Here is a 26,208-nt window from a genome sequence, read left to right as displayed (position 1 = left end):
GGTTCAAGCGGTTCACCAGCCTCAGCCTCCCGAGTAGCTGGGATTACAGGCACCTGCCACCACGCCCGGCTAATTTTTTCTATTTTTAGTAGAGATGGGGTTTCACCATGTTGGTCAGGCTGGTCTTGAACTCCTGACCTCAGTGATCCACCAGCCTCGGCCTCCCAAAGTGCTGGGATTACAGGCGAGCACTGTGCCTGGCCAGAAAATTTGCAACTTCTTAAACGATTCTAAGCCTAATGTTTCTGACAAGGACGAGCCTCTCAAACGAGCTACTGGGCACTAATACCACACGATAGCAGTGCGTCTGGGGGTAGCACCATGGCAGTGCGTCTGGGGGGCAGCACCATGGCAGTGAGTCTGGGGGTAGCACCATGGCAGTGAGTGTGGGGGCAGCACCATGGCAGTGCGTCTGGGGGCAGCACCATGGCAGTGTGTCTGGAGGCAGGAGTCACGACCTCACGTCTCCCCATTCCAGATGCAAGTTTGCAGCTGCCACTCATTCCTGAATGAGCCGGAAGCGGGTCGAGCACAGGGGGTTTCTGCTGCAGACAGGCTGGTGCTCGCAGCCACAAACGCTGGGCCCTGCTGGGCAGGTCCACGGGACAGACAGACGCACCAATACTCTGCTGCTCGGACTAAACCCTGTGTCCCAGAGGACTGAAGTGGCAGGAGCAACACAGAAGGGGGCCAGGGTGGGGGGCACTCCCTAAAAACCCGGCACGGAAGACACCCAGGGAAGGACGGGAGGGGAGCGCGGAGCGCAGGAGCCTCATGCAGGTGTGCGTTTCACACAGGGGGGCCAAGGTCGCCCTTCTCGAAGGCAGCCCTGCTTTCTCCCCGGGCCCTCAGCGCCCAGTGCAAGTGGAGGGCATGCGATGGGTAGGGCAGCTGTGGAGGGCAGAGATGGCCAAGACCTCCCCTGCGGGGCAGGCCTGTGGGCACAGTTTTAGGACACAGCCTGGTCCGTTCTGACAGCCACAGGCATTTAGTCTGGAGACTGCCCAGGCATCCCATGATGGGTCAGAGGCCCACTTTACCCAAAAAAGCCAACCTGCCTCCCAGCATTCCAAGCAGTCATGTCGACACCACTGAGATGAAACACAGGAACACACAGCATAGTAAATAAATGCAGGTATTAAACCGTTTTATTGGAAACTGGTTAAAAATTAAGGCACTCCAAGCTTTATGGTTTCCTTGAGGTTACAGTTTTGTGGCTGCTCTTAAGTATATTTCAGAAAAAAGCAGATGGACTAAGACCAATCTTACAGACGTGGGTTTCTACGCTGAACGCAAGGATTAACTACACTGTATTTAACAACCAAGCTCTACCTTCAGCTCAGCAACCTACATTCAGGAAACTGATTTTGCATACACACTACTGTATTCATACAAAGTTCGTTAAAGTCTATTACAAAGGTTCTTTTATGAATAAACAATACAAAGTCCAATTTTGATGGCTGCTATAAAATACTTAGGAATCTCTGCAATACTTTACTACAAATACAAATGCCCAAGAAGTCAGGGAAATCAGCCTGAAGAACTGGGTACAGGTTCTATTCTTTGTGAAAATTTCAGCCTAGGAATGTTATTCCCGGTACAGATGTACACAGTCAAAAAGGCTTATCAAGCTGTTTGATGAGTTCTTAAAGTGTTCTGGATCAGTGATCTGCCTGTGCACTTTAGTTCACGCTGAAGACAGTCTTCTCAGTTTTCATGACTGTCAAGTGTGAAAATGGAATGCATCATTGATCTTAGGTGCTGCTGACCTACTTTCCCAAAGCAAAATGTTTTAAAATTCAAGGCAATCTGGAATGGGGACTATTTTCAAACTTCCTTAGGCAGCACTTTTCAGTGACTTCCCCGCACGCTGCTTTCCCTGCCACGAAGCGCTTGGTCTGCTTATTAAAGCCACGTATCCTGATTTTACAGAAACGTGGGGCAGGTCCAGCAGTGCCACTGGAGAGCTCCCAGAGAAGCCCCTCAGAAGGAAGTGCTCAGATCACCCTCGAGCCAGAGCGGCTGGAAGCTGGACTGGTCCCATGAGGCAGAAGGAGCACCGGCGCCTGCTGGGTGGTGTGGGGAGAGCCCTCAGCTGGCTCTGGACACACTTGCTTCCGGGGCACACGGCCCAGAGCCGGGCCTGTGGACGGGCCTTTCTTTCTTCTTGAGGTGGACCCCGTCCCCACGATCCCTCAATGGCCACCCCCCAGACAGCCCAACAGGCAGGGAGAGGCCTGCAGGGAGAGGCCTGCAGGCACTGAGGATGCCAACAGGGCTGGAGAGAGCTGCAGCGTCCTGCCCCGTCCTCCCCACACCACTGGTCAACTGGTGCTGCAGAGGCAGGCCAAACACCACGTTTATAATTCAAGCTTCCAAGGGAAAAAGATTCTCATGTTCTAGAAAGATACAAATTTTTAAAATTGTCCAAAAAGGGCCTGAATTTTCATATGAAAGTTTTCTGGTGAAATCTTTTAAGTAGGGAGGAAAATCCAATAATTTTTTTTTAAAAAAGGTTTACCTATTCCTATACAATTGAGGTTAGGAAGTAAGTCCTTATCAGACTGTGTACTGGAGCTCCGTGTCATCAGCAAAAGCCACGTGAGTCAACAGGTGTGAAGACTCAAGACGCGCACACAGACACTGTCCGTGGTTTTATGGGGAATGATGAGGGCTGGTCAATTCTCCTCACGACAAGAGTCAAACCGACTTCCCTGTGTTGCGTGTGAAGCTTGTTAGTGGACAGAGAGGAACGCAGGGTTCTGCTGCTGCCCCAGGAGAATGACAGCCACAGCGCTGGGTGCCGTCAGGCGGCTTCATGTGTAGTTAGCGTTTTACAAACTGAGAAGAGTATAAAAAAGCCCAAACCCCAAAGATTTCTTATTTCAAGTGACTAAATCTAGAAACAGAGATGAACAGGCAATAGAAGGTCACCATTTGCAGGACGAGAGGAGGACTGTCCTTCAGGGGCAGCTCTCTGGCCACCTGTCCTGGAAGGCTGGCAGGTTCACTGGTCAAGGTCAGGAGACCTCGATGGCCAAGTGGTCTCCCGGCTGGGCTGTGCTGCAGAGTGTGCACCTCACAGGAAGCGTCGGGACTGACGTGCTGGAGCGCTTTAGTTGTTTTCAAATCTAGCATATGGGTTTTCTTCTTTAAACAGGCCTGAAAACAAAATAAACTTGAATCATATCTTCATTCATTCAACCAGAAACAAAATCTTAGAAAGCCATACAAACCAAGTTTCATAGGAAGATTTACTGAGGACATAGCAACAACGGGTGTTGTAAGCAGGCTCTCATACTGTGCTTAACCTTTTTTGAAGTCAAACCACTTTAAACTTTAAAACTGAAATAAAATTTACTAGAAACAAGAACTCTAACAGATCCTAAGAGATAAGCACTTATTTCCTGATGCTCGGTGAAGAAAAGAAATTTGAGGCAAATATTTCTTTCCACAGCGGTTGGCTAGTTCCACAGTGGATGGCTAGTATTAAACAAAATAACCTTACTTTGTGCTTACACCTGCTCTTAAACCTTTGGAATTAAGGCTACAGAAAGAACTAAGATGACCATCAATCTAACTCTCACGTACTCTGACAGAACTTGGATACAATGTGTATTTGACCATAAGAGTAAACCCATGGTACTTACCCAAAGACCAGGAGTCTTCCCTTCACACTGCAGAAACACACGCACATACACACACTTTCTCTCCCTTTAGTTATTTTTTTTTTTTGAGACGGAGTTTTGCTCTTTGCCCAGGATAGAGTGCAATGGCGCAGTCTCGGCTCACTGCAATCTCCGCCTCCTGGGTTCAAGGAATTCTCCTGCCTCAGCCTCCAGGTAGCTAGGATTGCAGGCACCCACCACCATACTGGCTAATTTTTGTATTTTTAGTAGAGACAGGGTTTCACCATGTTGGTCAGGCTGGTCTCGAACTACCAACCTCAGGTGATCCACCCACCTCGGTTTCCCAAAGTGTTGGGATTACAGGCGTGAGCCACTGTGCCTGGCCTCTCTCTCCCTTTAAAAATCTGTATTGTACACTAAAATTATCTGCAGCGATTACAACAAAGCTACTCACTGCATGTGTTCTGGGGGCTGGGTGGAAGAGGAGGCGGGGAAGCAGAGGGGTGGTAAGGAAGCGCCTAGCCATGTTTCTTTCTTGCCTGTCAAGGAGGCATCAGGCTTTGGGAGATGAGGCTCAAAGTCGGTTTTGGGAAAGAGTCATCAGATACCAGCAAGGAGGCTGGTTAAGGTCTTACTGAAAAACTCGCTCCTGAGTCTACTTCCAGTTTAGAGGGGAAAACCAAAGCCAAAAGAAGGGTTTTTGCGTGCGTGCTGGTATTTTATATAACTGCACCAGGTTGACTCACATGCTTTCTCCCACTCTCCCATCAGGAATTCCTGGGAATTCTTCTAACTAGCCAAGGCTTTCCAAAGCACAGGCCATTCAATGGCTTTATTACAAACTGGCACAAGAAGCTCATTTCATCAATGCAATTAAAGGGCCAAATTAACGACCAAAATGGCAGGTGCAAGTCAATCAGGGCCCTGACACAGAAGACACGGCTCCACCAAGAGCCTGGCCGGCCGCCCACAGCCTCACACCCGCTGGGAGTCGGGGCACAGTAAAGGTGGAGCAACTTTAAACACAGCTTGCGCTTGGTGATAACAGGTGCTGGGCAGTGTGTGTGTGTGTGTGTGTGTGTGTGTGTATGCGTGTATCCACCTTGTCTTTTATTTACATTAACATTAGTCTGGCCGGGTGTGGTGGCTCACGCCTGTAATCCCAGCACTCTGGGAGGATGAGGCGGGCGGATCATGAGGTCAGGAGATCGAGATCATCCTGGCTAACATGGTGAAATCCCATCTCTACTAAAAAATACAAAAAATTAGCCGGGCATAGTGGCGGGTGCCTGTAGTCCCAGCTACTCGGGAGGCTGAGGCAGGAGAATGGTGTGAACCTGGGAGGCAGAGCTTGCAGTGAGCTGAGATCGCGCCACTGCACTCCAGCCTGGGTGACAAAGCGAGACTCCGTCTCAAAAAAAAAAAAAAAATTAGGTGCCAAAAAGCTCTTTTTGACTCTTACATTTCAGGGAAAGCACACTGCCTCCAGCCAAGGCCTGCACAGACGCTGCTGGGCCCATGTTCCACATACACAGGCATGCGCTCGCTGAGAAGGGCAACCCTGGTGCTGCTCCTTGTGACAGTCGCACGCAGGTACCCGGTCACCACCCACTCCAGACACACACCAGGAAACACAGGCAACGGAGGGGCTGGGGCAAGGACAAGGCAGCAGTGAAGAGAACCCAGAAAGTCAGCGCCCAAGCACACAGCACTCAGGAGACTGATGGGTGGCAACACATAGGAAAAAGCCTCCATCAGCCACTGGGCATCTCGAGGCCAGTAGCCAACGCAGCCTCACGCCCCCAAGCCAACACTTCGAGACGGCAGGACTCACATGGCCTCAGGTCACAGCACAGTCACACGGAGGTGACTTTCCAAGAAGGCCAGAACTGACAGGGAGGGGACGTCCCGGCCAGTGGGCAGAGCTACCCAGCGTTTACAGCCCAGGGCGCCAGCAGCATGGGGCCTCTGCAGCCCCCATGAAAGGGAACCAAGCCTCTGGGGGCTACAACGCCAATCACCTGCACCTGACAGAGGCGCCTGGGCTTTGCAGCCCATCCCCCACCCGATGACCAAAACAATCGCAGTGATGCCATCATGCCCCCAGTGGGTGGGATCCTAAAATACCACAAATATATGATATTTCCTAAAACAAACAGAAGACTCAAAACACGTGCATTAGTCAGAAAAGGCTCTGAAATTTTCCAATTAGGTTTAGCCTTTAATACACTGCTTCAAGGAAAGCACCGTGGGCGCAGGACGACAGATTCCTGAGGCCCACGGCTGCCGTGAACCCAGGACCACGCGCCTCGCACAGGCGAGGAGTCAGTTCCCACCACGTCCATGACGCCACACAACCACAAACCCAGCACGGGAGACACTAGACTCTCTGCGGACTTTAAAATCAGGACAGAATCAACGAAGCACGGCCAGGTGGTGGTGTTCAGTGTTAAGCAGTGAACGTCACGTGGTTTGGGGGAGTATAGATAATGTAATGTGCATTTCCAATTCACTCCAACTAAATAAAAGGTTCACACTTGGCAAATACATTCATTCTGGCTCCTTCAAAGCTCCTCTCCAAAACCTCTCCAGACACAACTAAACAAGAACAGAACACCGAGGCTGGGCGAGAAGGAGCGGGGCCGGTGCTGGGGAGTGCTTGGAAGGAGCGCCTGCCACACTCAGAAGATGGCAACGAGCAACGCTCCCGAGGATGAGGGGCCGCCCTGAAACATGCAGCACCTCGGCTACGCAGGCGCGCCCACAGGAAGCCAAACATGATGGCAGAACAGCTGCAGACTTCCGGCCCAGAAGTCTTGGGACTCGATAAGCAAACAGGTATCTGAGAAAACAGACTTCATGAAGACGAGTGGCTGAGATACAAATATTCTTAGCAGTGAGTTCACCACAGCACCGCTGGGGACAACCGCCAGCTGCTCCTCTCTGGAAAGACGTCCTTCTGTTCCAATGGATGAACCCACAGCGCAATCTCAGGCCCCACTGGCACTAACGAGGACCGAGACAGCGTGCCATCGCCTCCCAATCAGTCAAAAAGGAGGCATAAGCAGTCCCCTTACCGTATTTTTTTCTGATTTCATCATGTCTTGTCTTCATCTCTGCCCTCCTAAAACACAGAGGAACATTATTAGCACCGAACTACAGTGCACGGTGTAACTGCTAGACGCGCGCTTCTGTGTCCCTCAGTGGGGGCTCCAGGTTTCTTCTGGTGGCTTCCCTCCAGTTCCCGGAGTGAAACCAGGGTGAGGAGAAGCTTGGTCATCAGGCCACATACCCACCAGGACAGGCAAGGTGACAACAAACCCAGTCTTCAAAGGCCGTTCCAATGTATTATTCTACTCTTTTCAATAAAAGCAATTCAAATGCCCAATACCGTGATTTTTAAAAAGCTTTTTTTATACAAAGAAAACACAGTAAAAATCATACACCAGGTTCTGAAGATTAAGGTTAGGAAAATGAGATTGTCAGCTTTTACTTAGTAGCATGTGACTTCAAGGTGACTACATGGAAAATCTGTCCCGCTTCCACCCTCGCCCGCCGCTAACCTGACAGTTGGCCCCTCAGGTCCTCTCCTTTGCCAGGTGTGGATTATATCACCTCCTCCTGGGGCTGCCCCAGAGCCCCAGCACACACTCAGGAGAGTGCTGTGTCACCAGGGAAAGGGTGACAGGAGAGCTGACCCAGCCACAGTCAGACGCTCTCCCCTCTGAGCCTCAGCTTGCTCTTGGCAAATGCTGGGCCTGGACGAGCCGCCTTAGCAGCCGTCACACACCCGTGACACCGCGCACAGACTCAGCCTTACTGCAACGATGGGAGGAGACCGGGCGAAGAAGCCTGTGGAAGCAAGGTTCACAGCCACTGCTAGGTTCCCATCACAGTCTCTCCCTCTCTACCACGACCTAGAAGATCCCCTGGGCACTACACACATTCTTAATTTCTAAAAACTGAGGAAAACTCAGGATGTATCCATGTGATTTCCACGGCCTTGCAGATCTGAATCCCCTCGAAGTAACCTTCTTCCCAGCAGGCATCGCCGCGACCTCACCGCTCCTCCTGCCGTATCCGCCTCTCCTCCCGCTCGCGCATGGCCTTCTCCTCACTCCTGTCCGGCTTCCGGCTCCGCTTCCTCCTGCAGCAGCAGCAGCAGCAGATGGCAATGCCCAGGAGGATGGTTCCCCCGACCACCGACATGGTGATGATCAATGCCTCAAAGTTCACTGGAGATTCAAGCACCTGGAGTTAGGGCTGCCCCAGACACAGAACCCACCCAGCACAGCAGCCTTCCCTCGTCCCTGGGGAACAACCTCAGGACACAGGAGCTCCTGGGGTGTGGAAAGCCTGTGGCCCTGCCTCCACCCCACAGCGTCCCGCCCTCTCCGAGTCTCCTTTCAGCCACATGTTCCTATCTGTGACTTAGAATTTAGTAACAATTTATAATATTAACCATAATGAACCGAAGTGACAGGGTAGTCTGTCTCAGTTTGAGTTTGAAAAGGTATTTCAAGCCTGAGAAAAGTTAACTAACCAAAATTCCAAGCTACATATTCAGACTCTCATAAGACATTCTAAACTCATAGAAATGGAGGTTAAGCCTGATGCAGCTTTGTTTTTGATTTAAACCAAAGTCAAGAATATTACAATGATTGACAAGAGAAACAGACTCTCAGGGCACATACTGGCGGCCAGGTTCGAAAGGAATGACCGTGCAGGAGCGGACGAGGCAGAACAAGACGGGATCATCTTCAAATCTGAGTATTCTGAGGACCTCGGGGTTGAAGAACGGCTGACTCATCAGTCCCAAACCCCGTTATGATTTCCTTAACCAGCCTTCAGACACACATGCACATTTAAAACAGATCTTACTATTCTTTTAAACTTCTTTTGAAGATCTATACATTAAAATCAGCCAAGATTTTTCCATTCAGTTCAAACCAGAGCCAATTAAAAAATACCCTAAAACTACTTTCGCAAATGTGTTTTCAATCATGCAGTTCAAACAGCCTCCTTGGCTGGACACAGTGGCTCACACTTATAATCCCAGCACTTTGGGAGGCCAAATCGGGAGGACTGCTTGAGCCCAGGAGTTCAACACCCACCTCGCCAACAAAGTGAGACCCACCCCTGCCCATCTATACAAAACTGTTTAGCAAATTAGCTGGGTGTGGTGCACGCACCTCTGGTCCCAGTGACATGGGAGGCTGAGGTGGGAGGATCGCTTGAGCTCGGGAGGTTGAGGCTGCAGTGAGCCGGGCCTGCACTATTGCACTCCAGCCTGGGCAACACGGCAAGACACCATCTCGAAAAAAACAAAAAACACCCAGCCAGCCTCCTGAAGATGGCTTTATAAGCAAACTCCCCTGGGCAGTAGATTACCACGATTCACTCTTTTTAACTACAGTTAATAGCTGTGCCACCACCACAGGTGACGCCCTCTGACCTCCAGGGGCTGGGAGTTGAACACTTGCTGCACGCCTGGGCCCTGGCAAGGAGGCCGACGGCCAGGCCTCTGGGGCTCCCGCAGCCTCACCCCCCTGCTGCCCTGGACCCTGAGATCCGTTTCTAGTGGGTTACTCGTTTAATGGAACTCATTTCTTAGTTTATTAAAATAGTCTGAAAATCAGGAATAGGAGGTTACATCTGATCAAATACCTTTTGAGCTTTTAATCCTGTGTTTTTTCCTCCGCTGACCTGTTCTGGAAGTGCGGAATTGCAAAAATTATAGTAATAGGCAGAACTACAGAGGGGACCTTCATTGGCAGAAGATGTCATTTTTTGACTGGAGAACTCCAGAAAAATCAACTAAAAAACCCAATGAGATCAACAAGATGGCTGGCCCTAAAACATATCTACCCCTCAGATAGCTTTTCTGATTAGCAGCTAAAACTAGTTAAAAAACAAACAGAAATCCTATCACAATGGGAAACGAACTTTGGGCTCCTTTTTGCTGATTCTACATGGTAAAACCCATGAACTTGAACTTGAACCAAAGGATGCGTGAGAGGCCTGGCAAAGAGAGGCATCTCTGCCTCTGGACAAACGGCCAATGCTGTAGACATTTCATCTTCCTTCAAGTAAGTGTGTTTTTCAGGTCATTACAATTAAAGCTCCAAAATAATTTTGCCTAGAACTGGATAAAATCGTTCTAAGGTTATTTGTAAGAATAAACAAGGACCTGTGGTGCAAGACCTAAAACTGGTATCATGTGCGCCATGGCATCTGGTGAAACCAGGAGGGCCCTGAGGGCCCAGCCACAACTTCTCCTCCCGACTCTGCTCCCGTGGACAAGGCTGGACAAGGTCCCAGCTCAGATAGCCTCTTCCTCCTCCTGGCAGGGCCAGGTACACTTCCTGTTTCTCCCGGAGGAGCAGGTGTCAGTTCCCTCTCAGCCTCAGAATTAACCAAACAAGTCCATCGCACCCCACCCTCCTGTCACGAAATGGCTGCCTCCCCGAGCCCTGTTCCCCTGTGGGACCCTGTGTGGCGTGTGGTGTCCCCTCCCCGCTGTGACTGTGACTAGTCACCTGCTGTTGCTGTCATGTGCAGGGCTGGGTGTTGCGTGTCCATCCACTTCTGCAGCCTATCGTGGGAATTTCATTTCACAAGAGAATTGTCAAAAACACCCACCACTTGTAAAGGTGCTCAGCATGATCGGCTAGTCACTGCAGAAATGCAGATGAGAAGCACAGGACACCACTACACACCCACTAGATGGACTGAACTGAGGGTGACTGGTTACCCTAAACGTTGGGAAGGATGTGGAGCAACCAAGTCCCACATTGCCTGGGGGAGGCCAAACTGGTACAGCCACTCCAAAAACATTTGACAGACGTACTAAGGCTGAACACAAATATGCTCCGTGACACAGCAACTCCACTCCTACGCTCCTCCAGAAGTGAGCGCCTGTGCCGGCGCCAACACAAGACCACTCACAGCAGCACCAGAAAGACCCAGACGTCTCCGAGCAGCAGCACCAGAAAGACCCAGAACAGTAGCACTAGAAGGACCCAGACATAGCTGAACAGTAGCACCAGAAGGACCCAGGCGTCCCTTAGCAGCAGCATTAGAAGGATCCGGGCGTCCCTGAGCAGCAGCACCAGAAGGACCCAGGCGTCCCTGAGTGGCAGCATGGCTGAACAGCTGTAGAACACTGCACGAGACAGACAACTGGTACAGGCAACTGACATGAATCTCGGGCACATGCTGAATAAAACATCCAATAAAGCACAGGATTTCCTCCACATAAAGGCGGGAACCAGTAACACTAATTGTGGTGACGGGAAGTCCAGTCAGTGGCTCCCGTGGGGGTCCTGACAGGAACTGGGCCTTCTGAGAGTCCTGGAAGTCCTACCTACTTTGCTGAGTGGTGATAACCTGTATACGTATGCAAAAATGCACTGAATATATGTAGGCACACACGTGTGTATTATGTAGGCTATAAACCGCGGTCCATGTACACACACACGTGTGCATTATGTAGGCTATAAACCACGGTCCATGTACGCACACACGTGTGCATTACGTAGGCTATAAACTGCGGTCCATGTACGCACACACGTGCATTATGTAGGCTATAAACCACGGTCCATGTACGCACACACGTGTGCATTATGTAGGCTATAAACCGCGGTCCATGTACGCACACAGGTGTGCATTATGTAGGCTATAAACCGCGGTCCATGTACGCACACACGTGTGCATTATGTAGGCTATAAAACCACAGTCCATGCAGAGAGAGACTTCAGATGTGTGCACTTCATCAGAAGCTACGTGCCATTAAAAACACCTCCAGAACGGGTGCTCCAAAGGGCAATGCTCCCCAGGTCCAGGAGCTGTCTCTACAGAGTGGTCATTAAGAGAAGTTCCATGGAAGGGACGAGGCAAGGTGGAGGCAGGCATGACCAGGCCCTGGGCAGACATGACAGGAACACACAAGACATGATGGGCACATGCATGTTCACAAACACACATGCATCACACACAGTACACACATCACACATGAAGGTGCACACGCACCACCACCACCCCCTGCCAGACATCCCACACTACAACCACCACCACCACACAAACTTTTGAATTCTCTAGGGCCTCAACACCAGCAACAAGTTGTTTCAGATGGAGGCTGATAGATTTTGAAATGGAAATCAATTAGAAGAGCGATAAATAAGACGTAAGTTGCAGAGGGATCCAAGACGCAAATAAACAAAAAGAATCATCAAAACACCTTAAGAAAATATTGCTCCTTTACAAAGCTTAGGAACCCTATGTATTACCCCAAAACCTGAAGCCTAAAAGATTAATAAATTCAACTACATAATAATGAGTTCCAGGTTACAAAACACACCACAAACTGATTTAAAAGGCAAACTAGGGGGCCAGGCACAGTGGCTCACGCCTGTAATCCCAGCACTTTGGGAGGCTGAGGTGGGCAGATCATGAGGTCAGGAGATCGAGACCATTCTGGTCAACATGGTCAAACCCCATCTCTACTAAAAAATACAAGAAATTAGCCGGACGTGGTGGCGGGCGCCTGTAGTCCCAGCTACTCAGGAGGCTGAGGCAGGAGAATGGCGTGAACCTGGGAGGTGGAGCTTGCAGTGAGCCGAGATAGTGCCACTGCCCTCCAGCCTGGGTGACAGAGCGAGACTCCATCTCAAAAAAAAAATAAATAAAATTAAAAAAATAAATAAATAAATAAAGGCAAACTAGGAAACAACTTGAATCTCACAAGAGCTGATTTCCCTAATTTAAAAACGCCCGCAAAATCAAATACACAAAGATACGCACACAAAAAAAGAGGGCCGTGTCTACACTAAGCAGGGATTCTTAAGCTGGGAAAACTGGAGATTCTAGGGGAATTCACAGGTTGAGTTTCAGGGGTGACACATGAACAAAACATACTGAGCAGAGAAGTCAAACACGCTGCCTTCAAACTCGCCCTTTCCCCCACACCTTCTGTAACGTGGTGAGATAGAGCTCAGTGCTGGGGCTGACGACCTTGAAGGAGGTCCTCCAGATTCCCCAGGGAGCCCCAGGGCTGCTTTCCCGGTCACCAGATCACCCCTGGCTTCCCACCCTCTCCCTGGCAGTCACAGAGCGATTGGCAGCACATTTTCTAGCAACTTCTGCTAACTGAGCACATAAGATACTATTTTCTTTTTTTTTGAGACAGAGTCTCGCTCTGTCGCCAGGCTGGAGTGCAGTGGCATGATGGCTCACTGCAACCTCCGCCTCCCGGGTTCAAGCGAATCTCCTGTCTCAGCCTCCCTAGTAGCTGGGATTACAAGTGCACACCACCACGCCCACCTAATTTTTGTATTTTTAATAGAGACAGGGCTTCACCGTGTTGGCCAGGATGGTCTCAATCTCCTGACCTCGTGATCCACCCGCCTCCACCTCCCAAAGTGCTGGGATTACAGACGTAAGCCACTGCGCCTGGCCCATACTACTATTTTCAAAGAAGCATCGATTTTGCAAGCAGCAAATGAAAACAATGACTTACCCCAACAAACTCCCCAGCGTGCAGAGCTCAATTTACAAAGGGAAGCAGGTGGCAAGACGCTTGTAACTGGGTAGTCCAGACAAGCCTTGTTAGTGTTGCACCAAAGACACTGAAAGAGACCAACATTAAGCAAGCGTTAGAAACACAACAGAAAAACCAAAGAACTGTCCAGGCTCTGCCCACAGCCCACCAGTGCTGCCATCGCTCTGCGGACGGCTGTAAGGCTCAGCCTCCCTCCCCACAGCTCGTCTCGGCCTTCACCCTCACCACCCTTCAGTCCACACCCAGCACAGCGGCCAGCAGCCCTGTCAGCTCTCCACGGACTCATCCAAGGCCCCTGTCACTCGGACCTCTTCCACAACTCACCCTGCTGAGGCCACGGGGCCTCTGTGCTGCTCCTGAGTGCTGCCAACCCCACCTCCTGCTCACAGCCTCAGCTCAGCCTGCCTGTTCTACCTGGAGTACTCTCCCCATATCTGTGTGGCTCCCCACTGACTGGATGAGCCCTGCCTCGATCAACCGACTGGACACGACCACCTGCCTCCACCCCCTCCTCACCTCCTGTGAGGTTTGCTTCCGTAGACCTCTCCTCCCCACATGCTGGGCACCTGTGCACTTCACTGGCTGAAGTATCCCAAGAACACAGGACATAGCCTGGCCCATCACAGGCACTCATTGAGTTTGTGTTGAATGGACTTGGGTAGGCATGGTCATCATTTGTAGAAAGGACCACGCTTCCTACCTCTGACCTTCATAAATGCACTAAGTTGCACAGCTTGAAAGATGATGCAACTACGGCTCAGCCTGCCCTAAACCGAGAGCTGGAGAGAACCTCATGGATGCTCTTGTCTGAGCCCCTCGAACGTCAGTGGTGAGGCCGCAGTGGTGTGGAGACAACACCATCACACCCGTGTGTGTGTGTGTAAGAGCCCAGAGCTGGGCCCTGCTCATGCCACAGTGGCACACGACGAGGCCTGAAAGTGGTCTATGAGCCAGGCACTGAGGGTGACAGGGAACAGCCTAGCGCGCAGGCAGGTGGCACAGGAAGGGGTGAAAGAACTGTCGTTAGGGCCGGGCGCAGTGGCTCACGCCTGTAATCCCAGCACTTTGGGAGGCCGGGTGGGCGGATCACCTGAGGTCGGAAGTTCGAGATCAGCCTGACCAACATGGAGAAACCCCGTCTCTGTTAAAAATACAAAATAAGCCGGGCGTGGTGGCACATGCCTGTAATCCCAGCTACTCCAGAGGCTGAGGCAGGAGAATCGCTTGAGCCCAGGAGGCGCAGGTTGCGGTGAGCCAAGATCGCACCATGGCACTCCAGCCTGGGAAACAAGAGTGAAACTCTGTCTCAAAAGGAAAAAAAAAAAAAAAGAACGGCCGTTCGGCAGCACCTCACGTGCTAGCCCAAGTCCAGACCCAAGTCCAGACTGCCTGTTACTCCAAATCTCCACATTAACAGTGTTACTGACTTTTTAATAGGATAGAAAGTCATGACGTTTTTGGCCCAGGTTAGGGCTAAAGTCTATTACAAAAAAATATTAATTACAATGTCCCTTAGGCCTTCTTTCCCAGGGCTACTTATACAGTGACCACTTTGGTGTCGTGTTTAAGTGGTTTCCAGCATAATGTAACAATTAACAGTTAAACCCTGTTTATTCTGGTCATTCGGGAGTATCTTATATTTCAGGGGTTTTGCTTGCAATTAACGATTTTTGCCTAATCCTCCCTTTTCAAGTGGCTCAAGTTGTAAGTGTCTGATTTTCCATTTTTCCATGACAGTGGTACCATGAGCCACAGGAGCACATTGGGAGGACACGGCATTCTCTTCTCTGGTTGTTGTGCTGCTTTTCTGATCGATTAAGTAACATGCACATAGCAAGCAGCTCGGGCAGCAGGGCGGAGACACACAGCCCACCACAGCCTCAGCAGCACAGACACACACAGCCCACCACAGCCTCAGCAGCAGAGACACACAGCCCACCACAGCCTCAGCAGCACAGACACACACAGCCCACCACAGCCTCAGCAGCACAGACACACACAGCCCACCACAGCCTCAGCAGCACAGACACACACAGCCCACCACAGCCTCAGCAGCAGACACACAGCCCACCACAGCCTCAGCAAAGTGGAGACACACAGCCCACCACAGCCTCAGCAGCAGAGACACACAGCCCACCACGGCCTCAGCAGCAGAGACACACAGCCCACCACAGCCTCAGCAAAGCGGAGACACACAGCCCACCACAGCCTCAGCAGCAGAGACACACAGCCCACCACGGCCTCAGCAAAGCGGAGACGTACACCCCACCACAGCCTCAGCAGCGGAGAGACACACAGCCCACCACAGCCTCAGGAGCATGGACACAGCCCACCACAGCCTCTGTTCCAACACGCAGGGTCCTCTTGTGGCCTCCCAGGCACTGACACCTCCTTCCAGAAACCTCTTGTGTGCGCAGAGCACACCCACACACGCCTGGAGCTAGCTGTAAGGCAAGCGGCCCTCTTCACCGCCCTGTCTGGGTTCAGAACTGGAGTCAGGCCTTCAGCCCTTCTGGACTGGCCCCATCCACAATGACGTGGGCAAGTCCCTCGGCCGCCTCATCCACGAGATGGCTGTCACCACCACAACCCGCCCAGGGTGGTGAGGGTTACACAGGGCACTATGGTAAAAACGCACTCTAGGCTACACAGCCACATACAATAGTGAGCTATGTTTAAGGCTGAAATGACTTCCAATAGAAAAATCCAGAGACTAAAAAGAAGCACCATCTAGAATTTGCACCAGGACCAGGCGCGTTAGAGCAAGTTCAACATCACCAATGTCAAGATCTGAACCACAGAAATAGCGTCTTTCAATTTTTAATCAGCAAATGCAAGTATCCACTTACGTCCCACAAACTGACAAGGTGTGTCTCAAACCTACGCTACTGTCTCTTGGAGGAAGAGCAGGGCTTTAAGAACACGGCTCACGCCTTAGAATGGAAATCATCGAATACATCTTTCTCAGCCTCCTCAAATCATCAGACCTCACTGCCGGGGAAAGGAAGCCTCTGGCCCTGCAGTTCTCAACACCTGGTAAACCCCTGACTGGAAGGGGCAAGGGGTGGCCTCTCAGGAATCCTAAGAAAAAGGCCCCACAGGATGCTGTTTTCTGCCTAACCACTTCCCGCTGCCGTGGGCCTTCCCTCAGGTTTCCCGCGCTGATTTCATAGCGCTGCGAGGAGACTTGGGTGCTGCCAAACCAAGAGCTGCACGGCAAGGCAAGCTCAAGAGGTGCCAGCCAGGCTGGCCTGGGAGCAGGTCACCACGCAGGGAAAGCCAAAGAACACTGTGCACATGTTTTTTTTTGTTTTTTTTTTTTTTTTTTTTTTTTTTTTTGAGACGGAGTCTCGCTCTGTCACCCAGGCTGGAGTGCACTGGTGCGATCTCGGCTCACTGCAAGCTCCGCCTCCCGGGTTCACGCCATTCTCCTGCCTCAGCCTCTCCGAGTAGCTAGGACTACAGGCGCCCGCCACCACGCCCAGCTAATTTTTTGTATTTTTAGTAGAGACGGGGTTTCACCGTGGTCTCGATCTCCTGACCTCGTGATCCGCCCGCCTCGGCCTCCCAAAGTGCTGGGATTACAAGTGTGAGCCACCGCGCCCGGCCTTGTTTTTTTTTTTTTTTTTAAAGACAGTTTTTTGCTCTTGTTGCCCAGGCTAGAGTGCAGTGGTGCAATCTCGGCTCACTGCAATCTCCGACTTCAGTTTCAAGTGATTCTCCTGCCTCAGCCTCCCAAGTAGCTGGGGTTACAGGCACCCGCCACCACACCTAGCTAATTTTTTTGTATTTTTACTAGAGATGGGGTTTCACTATGTTGGTCAGGCTGGTCTTGAACTGCTGACCTCGTGATCCACCCGCCTCGGCCTCCCACAGTGCTGGGATTACAGGCGTGATCCACCGCACCCAGCCCTGTTCACACGTCTTTAACAAGACCTGCACTGTGGCGCTGCTTCCCCACCACGGGTGCTCCTTCTCCCAGGTGGACATCTGCATCAGACTCCAACAGACTCCATCAGGAAGGCACCCGGGGGAGTCTCGGGCCCCACCTCATGCCGTGGAGGCTTAGGGAACTTTGCTCCAGACCGCTACCCTCTTGTTGAAGGTCACACAGGTATTTAAAAGACCCGGGGACAAAATCCAAACCTGAGCCCCAGGTCAGGACCAGAGAGTGTTATGGACAGCCTGGCCCACTGGCCCAGAGGGCTGGTGTCTCTCTCTCCTTGCTCTGCCCCTTCCAATCCTGTGTGAGGAGCTCAGAAAGCAGCCTCTGCTGCAGCCCCTGACAGCCTGGGAAAACACGGGCTCACAGCCTTGCTTTACGGAGAGCCCAATTTCTCGCTATGGGCCTCGTTAGGAAGGCTGGCCCCGCAGTGCTGGCCCCATCTGCACAGGAGTGAAATCACGGATACTGACCATGCTCAGACAGTAACTGCAGTTTTCACGAGAAGGTTTAACATACCTGAAATGGCTAAAATAACATTTGATAACGATTCCAAAAAACATCCCCCCAAATCCCAAACAACAGAGCCCTCCACACATCCCGGCGACTCTCTGGACCTAGAGAAAGCCCGTGTGCCTTTGGACGGTTCGGACGGCACTCTAGTCTCTAGTCCGCGTGCTACTTACGGAGACATTCTTCAGGCACTCTTCACAGGTTTTGTTTGTGTTCTGAGAACAAGCTGCAGGAAAGAGGCAAGAGACAAGTCAGTCACTAAGAATCAGGCAGTGTAAATATTAGTCCAGCAGGGCAGGGTGGGCACCAGTGAGGGGTGTGGCACCAAGAACCTCTGATGTGGAATTACCAAATGAAGGTCCTCTTCCTGAACCCTGCTGGTAACAAGCCTTCTTCAAGACATGTGGAGCGAGTGCTCAGGAAGCCCACTGCAGGCAGGGCACTGAGAGTGTAAACACGCGGCTCCTATCCACAAGGGCTCTTCTGGGAGAGAAGAGTCCCAGCACAGAAGGCTGTGTTTCAGATCTCTCTGTGAGGGGAGGTGTGCCCTGCGGCTGTGTAATCACTAACCACGAACCTGGGACCTTCCACTCATCAGCAGGCACTCTTTTGGGAACCCAAAGGCCACAGCAATGCCAGCGACACTGCCACGCAGCACACTTGTGTCTTCAGACTCACCTACAGATCTCATGTGACAAAGCAAGTTCTCAGTCCCCTGGCAGCCTCACCCCAGACTGGGCTATGCTCCCTGTACCAACCTGTACCAAGGGAGAGGCCTGGCGCACCAGCCTGCTCCAACCACATAGAACACCCTGAGACTCTGCCCACTACTCAAAGCGCTGCTACTTAGGAAGGGGTCAAACTCCATGCAGCCAAAAGCTCTGGAACTCAAGCCAATCCGAAGCAAGACCGACTGCATGAATAACTTCCAACACGCAACCAAGCTGACTGCCTACTCCCTCGATCCCGTAACACACACACACACACCCACACACACCCACAGTGCACACTGAAAAGAGCTCTGTGCTCATCACCAGTCACCAGAGAAATGCAAATTAAAACTCCAATGAGAGATGACTACACACCTACTAGAATGGCTAAAATTAAAGAGAATGACAATACCAAATGTTGGCAAGGATGTACAGCAACAGAACTCTCACACAGTGTTGGTGGAACTGTAAACGGCTCAACCATTTGCAAAGAAGGTCTGGCAGCTGCTCCCAAACAAACATGCGACCACCTATGACTCAGCAATTCCATTCTTAGTATTTCATCCAGGAGAGAGGGAGCCTGCATCCACAGATGGACCTGCGCAGGAATGCTCTGTGACAGCCCCAAGCTGAACACAGCCCAGATGTCACTCTGTAGGAGGGTGGACAGACAGACTGGAACACTCACACGATATCAGCAGGGCATCAAGAATAGCAAACATGCGGCTCTCGTATGAAGGGGTCTTCTGGAAAAGGCATTCCAAACACAAAAGGCTGGGTTTTTTTTTTTGAGACAGAGTCTCGCTCTTTCAACTCAGGCCGGACTAGGGCGCTATCTTGGCTCACTGCAAGCTCCGCCTCCCGGGTTCACGCCATTCTCCTGCCTCAGCCTCTTGAGGAGCTGAAACTACAGGCGCCCGCTGCCGCGCCCGGCTTATTTTTTGTAATTTTAGTAGAGACGGGGTTTCACCGTGTCAGCCAGGATGGTCTTGATCTCCTGACCTAGTGATCCGCCCGCCTCGGCCTCCCAAAGTGCTGGAATTACAGGCGTGAGCCACCGCGCCCGGCCTGTGTCTCTCCTTTAGAGGTGAGCTATGTGGCTGTGCAATCACTAACACTGTTCAGCAATAAAAAGAAATGAACTGGTCTATGTCAAACATGGACGAGTCTGAAGCACATCATGTGAGTGAAAGATGCCTTCCACTAAAGACCCTACCGTGTAACTTCGTGGCCATGCCGCTCTAGAAAAGGTGAGACTCACCTATGCAGGGAGGGGGGCAATGGCTGCCTGGGGGCGGCCATGTGTCGGGGAGGCTGAATCTTCCAGATCGAGGGTCTGTCTCGGTCGCGGCTATGTGGGTGTAACTCACTGAACAGCATAATTAAGTTTCCCACATTTCCCTGTATGAAAAATGTATCTCAAAAGAAAAAACAAGACAACTGCTGAACTCTGGTACCTGACAGGCATGGTGAAGGCAGGAGAGCACGCTCATGTCTGTGACTGACACTCAATCAAGCGTGGAAGGCTGTGGGGGACACCTGGACAAATGCAACACGGCAAAGCATGGCGACACGGCTGAAGTGGCGGGTATACAAGCACGTACAACAAAATCCTTCAGCTTTGCTGTACATGGGAAGAGCTTCATGATGAAATGGAGGGAAAAGAGCTTCAGCTTTAACTTACAATTTCACTCATTACGTTTACCAAGAGGGACTAATAATACCATCGAGTACATTGTTGTGATCCTTCTATTTAACAGTGTAGTTCTACACTCCACTTTTCTAAATAAATCTCCACTTTATTTGAAATGAAAGCACGTTTTGTCACATGTTCTATAGCAATTATCACTAAGTAGTACTTTTCTCAGAGTCTCTAGTGATGTGCTATTCGGTTTATGGAGAAGTTTCTTTTAAGCCACTTTAGATACTTGAAACAACAGGCTGTATTCAGCCCCAGAGAGGCAAAGAAAATTGACAACCAGTGAAAAGCCTTAATTTCTTAAATCACTGCTGAGAAGCAGGGTTACAGGAAACTTTGATAAGAACAGCACTGCTGACGTTCCGAAGTCCCCAGCGACCTGGCACTGTGGGAGGAAGGAGCAACTGTGGGCTGATGGTGGGCAAAGACCCCCGTGGTGTTGCGATGTGACAGGCACCACGATGAACTCTTGGTTTTAAAATTCAACTCCTAGCTCTGTCCACTGAAAGGGCCTAGAAAGGACAACACCCAGCAGCAGAGGTGTATTCTTGGTGCCCAGGTCGTGGTTTCTAGATGCTGTTCCCCATCAGCAGGAAGCAGGGCTCCTCAGAGAAATGGCTGATTCCAGAAGTGGGGCAGAAGGTGGACAAGATGAGCCACAGACAGTGTGCAGTGCCCAAGAGTGGCACAGACATGAACGAATGGCAAGAGGACCCAGAAGCCAGCCTGGAGGGAGTCTTTCTGGCCAAATCTGGGCCAACTGAACATCAAAATAAATGATAACAGTCATGAACTCTAACCCCTAGAAGCCATACTGACATGAAATAAAGAGAAGGCCGAGTGGCAAATGCTGAAGAAATGATGAGTTGAGAAGCCTCCATTTTACAATCATCACAGCCAACACTAATGCAGGCAAGAACTCCCTGAAGATGCCATGTCCACTGGGTCTGCCCCCGAAGATGCCAAGACCACTGGGTCTGCCCGTGGATTGACAAGACAGTCTCAAAGCACCTCCCCACAGGTGAGTCATTACTCATGGAGAGAAGGTGGCACCTTCCAAGAGATCAGTTATCTCCACCATAACCCAGAACAACATGATGGGACGAAGTGACAGCACGTGCCTCCCACGGAGGACGCTGAGAGGACAGAATCACTGCGCCGTGCTCCTGCCAAAAAGCACCTGAATCGAATCAAAGGAAACACGCGGTAAAACCCACTGAGGGTCCGTCCACAAACTGGCTTTCTGAAAACAAAGAGGAACTATTCTAGATCAATGGAGATTAAAGAGACACAACAATTAAATGCAACTTGTGATCCTGGATTTCAGGGGGTAGGGGAATAGGACATTGTTGGGGTAACTGGTAAAATTTGTATACAGATTGTAAGTTAAATCAGGTATTCAATGTTACATGTCCAGATTTTGATAATTATATAAATTTCAGTTATGTAGAAGAACAGCCTCCTTCTTAGGAGATAAACTCTGAAGAATGTAGGGATAAACGGTCACAGTAGTAACTTACTCTCAAATGGTTTGGTCAAAATAACAACAGGCAATACAATTGTGATTGTCAATTTACAATACATTTTAAAACTATAAGTAGAGATAGAGTCTTGCTGGTCTTGAACTCCTGGCCTCCAGCAATCCTCCCACCTCGGCCTCCAAAAGTGCTGGGATTACAGGTGTGAGCAACTGTGCCCAGCTGAATCAATTTCTAAAAATAAATAAAACACAAACAATTGTATTATAAATTTAAAAAATAACAAGGAGATCTAGAGAGAGAGTGCTAAGGCAAACAGAGCCAATGTTGAGAACGGAAGGGCATCCAGGACTTCATTGCACTATTCCTTCAACTTTCTGCACCTCTGAGGTCTTTCTAAATACAACCTGGGCAAGGAGACACAGCGTGTGCCCAACACACCCACTCGAGTCCTTTCTGAAAAGTCATCTATGAGGAAGGGTGCATGTGCTTCCTTTCCTTAGCCCAACAGTGGCTACAAGTGACAGGGATGATGCCATTCTCGTTCATGGGGATTTTCATTTTTAAAGCTTCTTTCTGATAACTAGGTCTTGTGTGAACTAAAAGAACTGAGCTCCAAAACACACACCATCAACTCCATCTACCCCCAGACCTCTGGATTACCGGTCAGTCTGAGTCAGCGGAGAGGCATGAGAGGAAGAGGGAGAGAAAAACCGCCCAACATTCCTCCTGCTCCCAGCAGGCCAAGAACAGAGCGGGCTTTCAATAAGGGGGAAAACACCAATGTTTACAGTCCTCATGAAAATAACATCAAAGATGAAAAAAGGTCATTCTATTCTATCCTTTGAAAACACATCATCTTGCATAGTAAGAAAAGAAAGGCCAGGTGCAGTGGCTCACACCTGTAATCCCAAAACTTTGGGAGGCCGAGGTGGGCAGGTCACCTGAGGTCAGGAGTTCGAGACAGGCTGGCCAACATGGAGAAACCCCATGTCTACTAAAAATACGAAAATTAGCCGGGTGTGATGGCACACGCCTGTAATCCCTGAGGCAGGAGAATCACTTGAACCTGGGAGGCGGAGGTTGCAGTGACCTGACATCACGCCACTGCACTCCAGCCTGGGCAACAGGGCAAGACTCCATCTCAAAAAAAAAAAAAAGAAAGGCATGAATCATTTGTTACTGCTTCAGAGACAAGCAGTGTTTATTTCTCTAAGAGATCACTATCTCTTATCTCATCACAAGATACAGAAAAACCATGTGCTAGAAAACCAGAGATAAAAACTGCCCTTGTGTTGCTTAAGTCTAACACTGAATGTGACTGCCCCGACTTCTCGGTCCTATGACTGCAAGGCTTCAACTTAGACTCCATTTATCAATTTTTAAAGACCTTTCAGTCTCATTTGTTTCAGAAATTAAAGGAAAAACAACAACAACAAAACAAATAACGTTTTCTTCTGTCAGGATACACCAACCCTCCATGACCCATTTGAGTGCTTTCTTGAAGTTTCAGGTGAGTCAATAAACGCACTAAGCACAAAGGAACACACCAGCAAGTGTACGTATTTCCTCGTCATGCTCCTGTCACACCGCAGGCCACCGGCTGCAGTCTCCATGCTCATCAGCAGAATGAGTGGCCAAAGGGGCATGATGCCCACTCTGCACTGTGACAGAGGCATGGAGAACAACTACACTGTCAATTCCAGGTGAGAAAAGAGGGCAGATATGGAGACAAAAAAATGTCCTTGGAAACTCCACTATTTCAAAAGAAAGAGTTGAAGACTAGTAGTACATATCAACACTGTGAACTCTGTGTACACTGTAGCACTCTGTACAGTTAGAAAGCCACGCTTCTCAGGGTGACAGGGGCAGAACTACGATACCCCCTCCACATCGGGAGTCCCCACTGTAAGGAGCAGCTGAGTGGGACCCACCACCTCGGGGACCTGCACTGGCCACCACTGCGCCAGCCCTCAGACAGCAGTCCAAGCTCCTTTTCGGGGTCGTCTTTCCTCTAGATGAAGCTCTTGGATTGAGTCTGACCCCATACACAAATAAAGTGGGGTCCAAAAGCCCTATCCAGGTTTAACTTCAAGAATCTTGCTCTAGCCGGGCGCAGTGGCTCACGCCTGTAATCCCAGCACTTTGGGAGGCCGAGGTGGGCGGATCACCTGAGGTTGGGAGTTCGAGACCAGCCTGACTAACATGGAGAAACCTCATCTCTACTAAAAATACAAAATTAGCTGGGCGTGGTGGTGCGTGCCTGTAATCCCAGCTTCTTGGGGGGCTGAGGCAGGAGAATCACTTGAACCCGGGAGGCGGAGGTTGTGGTGAGCCGAGATCGTGCCATTGCACTCCAGCCTGGGCAACAAGAGCAAAACTCCGTCTCAAAAAAAAAAAAAAAAAAAAGAATCTTGCTCTAAAGGTCTTCAATACACCATGGGTTCAAGATACTTCAAAGTGTTGGATTTGGATTGGTGTAATGTATTCTTTAAATTCACACAGTGTCCTTGTAAAGGAGACAAAACGTTTTAAACATCAGTACTGTGGTCACATTCCTGTAACCATGACAAGCAGTAAAAATCTCACACTAAGCAAGTACTCTGTGGGAAGAGGGGAGTTCTCCAGGCTATAAATAGCCCCTCTCTCCAAGGACAAGGGGCATGCAGACACCAAGGGCGCCTGGGCAGTGAATGCCAACATGACACGACACCATTCTTCCTATTCCAAGGGGTCCCCAGTGAGAGAAACAACAGTCCACCCACCAGGACTTGGTGATTACTGTAAGTGGAAGCAACCAAGTGCAGCCTCCAAGTGGAGAAGGAAGTGCTTTTCAGCTGACACACCAAATGGCAGTTCTGGATTAATTCCCACACTGTCCACTCCACTTGTCCACACCCATCTCTGCACCCTTCAGGAGTGCAGAGCAGGAGCAATCAGTCAAACAAAAACAGAAGTGCAGAGCAGGAGGAATCACAGTCAAACAAAACCTCATGGTTGTTTTCCTGACACTCTCGCTTTAACAATGCAAGCAAACACACCCCCGAGCCACTGATACAGTTTCCAGTGAATCACACACTCTGCCGGCAGACGCCCATTCTGTTTGTGGAAACGTATTCACTGCACATTTGTGCTTAGAACTCAATCTAGGCCAAAAGTTCCCAGTACAGTACCACTGGCCTCTCTGATTAACAAACTTCAAGGCAGCTGCATTGCTAACGTCACAAACACTAAGTACACCTGGAGGCAGGTAAGAAGAAACATAAATAATCCTGCATCGGAATAAACATTCCATAAGGTCACAAAAAGAAAAGGTGCTCTACTATGCTGAACAGACCCTGACAGAGCCTGGGCTAACAAGAGCTGAGAAAAGTATTCGCCTCTCAAGCTGGGCCCAGGTCAACCCTAATTGTAAGGGTCAGGAAACTGAAGTTAAGGTGGCACTATTCCCCACCAGTAGTGGTCACCTGGAAACTCTACACACGGAAGCCAGCATGACATTCTGAAACGGGTCCAACCATGACACTCTCCAGCTTAGAACCTGCTGGATTTTCCCGCAGCCCACCAGGCCCTGGAGGCCCAGCCCCACAGGAAGCCACCCTCTATAAACACTCCCTGTTTCTGGAACTCTGAGTCTCCTGTCATGCACTTTCCTCCCCCAGCCCCCGCGCCCTCACTGCTTCTTTCTTGGTCAGCCTCCCGGGGACTCAGCTCCTCTTGGACAGGAGCTCTGTCTGTCGGTCACCACTGTGGCCGCAGGGCCTGGCGCAGACGGGATAAACGATGAAGAATGCCACCTGCGGGTCTGGACAGCGTAGAACCGCAATCAGCTTGCTTCAAAATCAGATGCTACAGCCTGGTTTTGGGGACGCCTTCCTTTCTAAGGCATAAGTGCGAGCGTTCGCTGCTGCGCACGGAACTGAGGCCGGGAGGGAGTGGCGGCGTGAACGCCGGCGGCTATAGAGACACACCGGCCGCGGCCCCCATCACCCTCCAGGGGCCTGGGGACGCCATCCCAGCCTGCCCCCGACCAGCTGTGCGACCTCGAGCACGTCGTGAGCCGGCTTCTCGGCTCGGGATGGAACCCGAGAAGAGCTGTCTGGAGTCGCAGTGAGGCTAAGGGAGGCCGCAGGTGCCAAGCGTCCCGCCTGCCGGGCTAGGGCCAACCCGCGGCCACGCGCGAGGAGCGGCCGCAGCGACTGGACAAAACAAAGACAAAGACAAAGACAGCTCTTCCCCGGCCCGCGCCCCAGCCGCGACGGCAGCTCCCGCGGCCGCCAGACCGGCGTGACCCTCGAGGAGCCTCCGCCGGGGCGCCGCCTGCGACCGTGGGCCCAGGCCGCCCGCCGAGCCCAGCGCCCTGGCCGAAACCCCGACCCCGACCCCGACCTGGACCCACCAGCCGCCCCGCCCCCTTCGCGGCCCCGCCCGCCCCGGCACCCTCACCCGCTCCGGGAGGCTCCTGCGCGGCGGCCACCGGGATGAGCAGCAGGAGCAGCGCGGCGCCACCGAGGGGCAACCTCCAGTAGGGCGTCGGCCCGCGGGCCACTCCGGGCGCCATAGTCGGCGGGTCGCTCTGTCAGTCAGTGGGGCTTTACAACTCTGACTCTAGCACAAGCAGTCTCCGCCCGGAAGAGCCGCGGCGCCGGAAGTGGACCTGCGGGGCGGGGCCATGCG

The 26,208-nt window shown here is 51.1% G+C and overlaps 1 protein-coding gene across 1 annotated transcript; it reads right to left on the bottom strand.

Moving 5' to 3' along the window:
• Positions 1 to 1,121: 1,121 nt before the first annotated feature.
• On the bottom strand, positions 1,122 to 26,208 carry PTTG1IP (PTTG1 interacting protein). The gene is made up of 6 exons (XM_055279927.2): positions 25,978 to 26,208; positions 17,818 to 17,870; positions 13,147 to 13,255; positions 7,693 to 7,864; positions 6,707 to 6,753; positions 1,122 to 3,162 (listed from the first exon to the last, which is right to left on the bottom strand). The coding sequence occupies exons 1-6, from the start codon at positions 26,090 to 26,092 to the stop codon at positions 3,116 to 3,118; spliced, it is 543 nt and encodes a 180-aa protein (XP_055135902.1). The 5' UTR covers positions 26,093 to 26,208; the 3' UTR covers positions 1,122 to 3,115.

The sequence above is a fragment of the Symphalangus syndactylus genome, chromosome 5 (genome assembly GCF_028878055.3).
Source record: "Symphalangus syndactylus isolate Jambi chromosome 5, NHGRI_mSymSyn1-v2.1_pri, whole genome shotgun sequence".
NCBI lineage: Eukaryota > Metazoa > Chordata > Mammalia > Primates > Hylobatidae > Symphalangus > Symphalangus syndactylus.
This window is presented reverse-complemented; position numbering and strand designations above follow the sequence as displayed.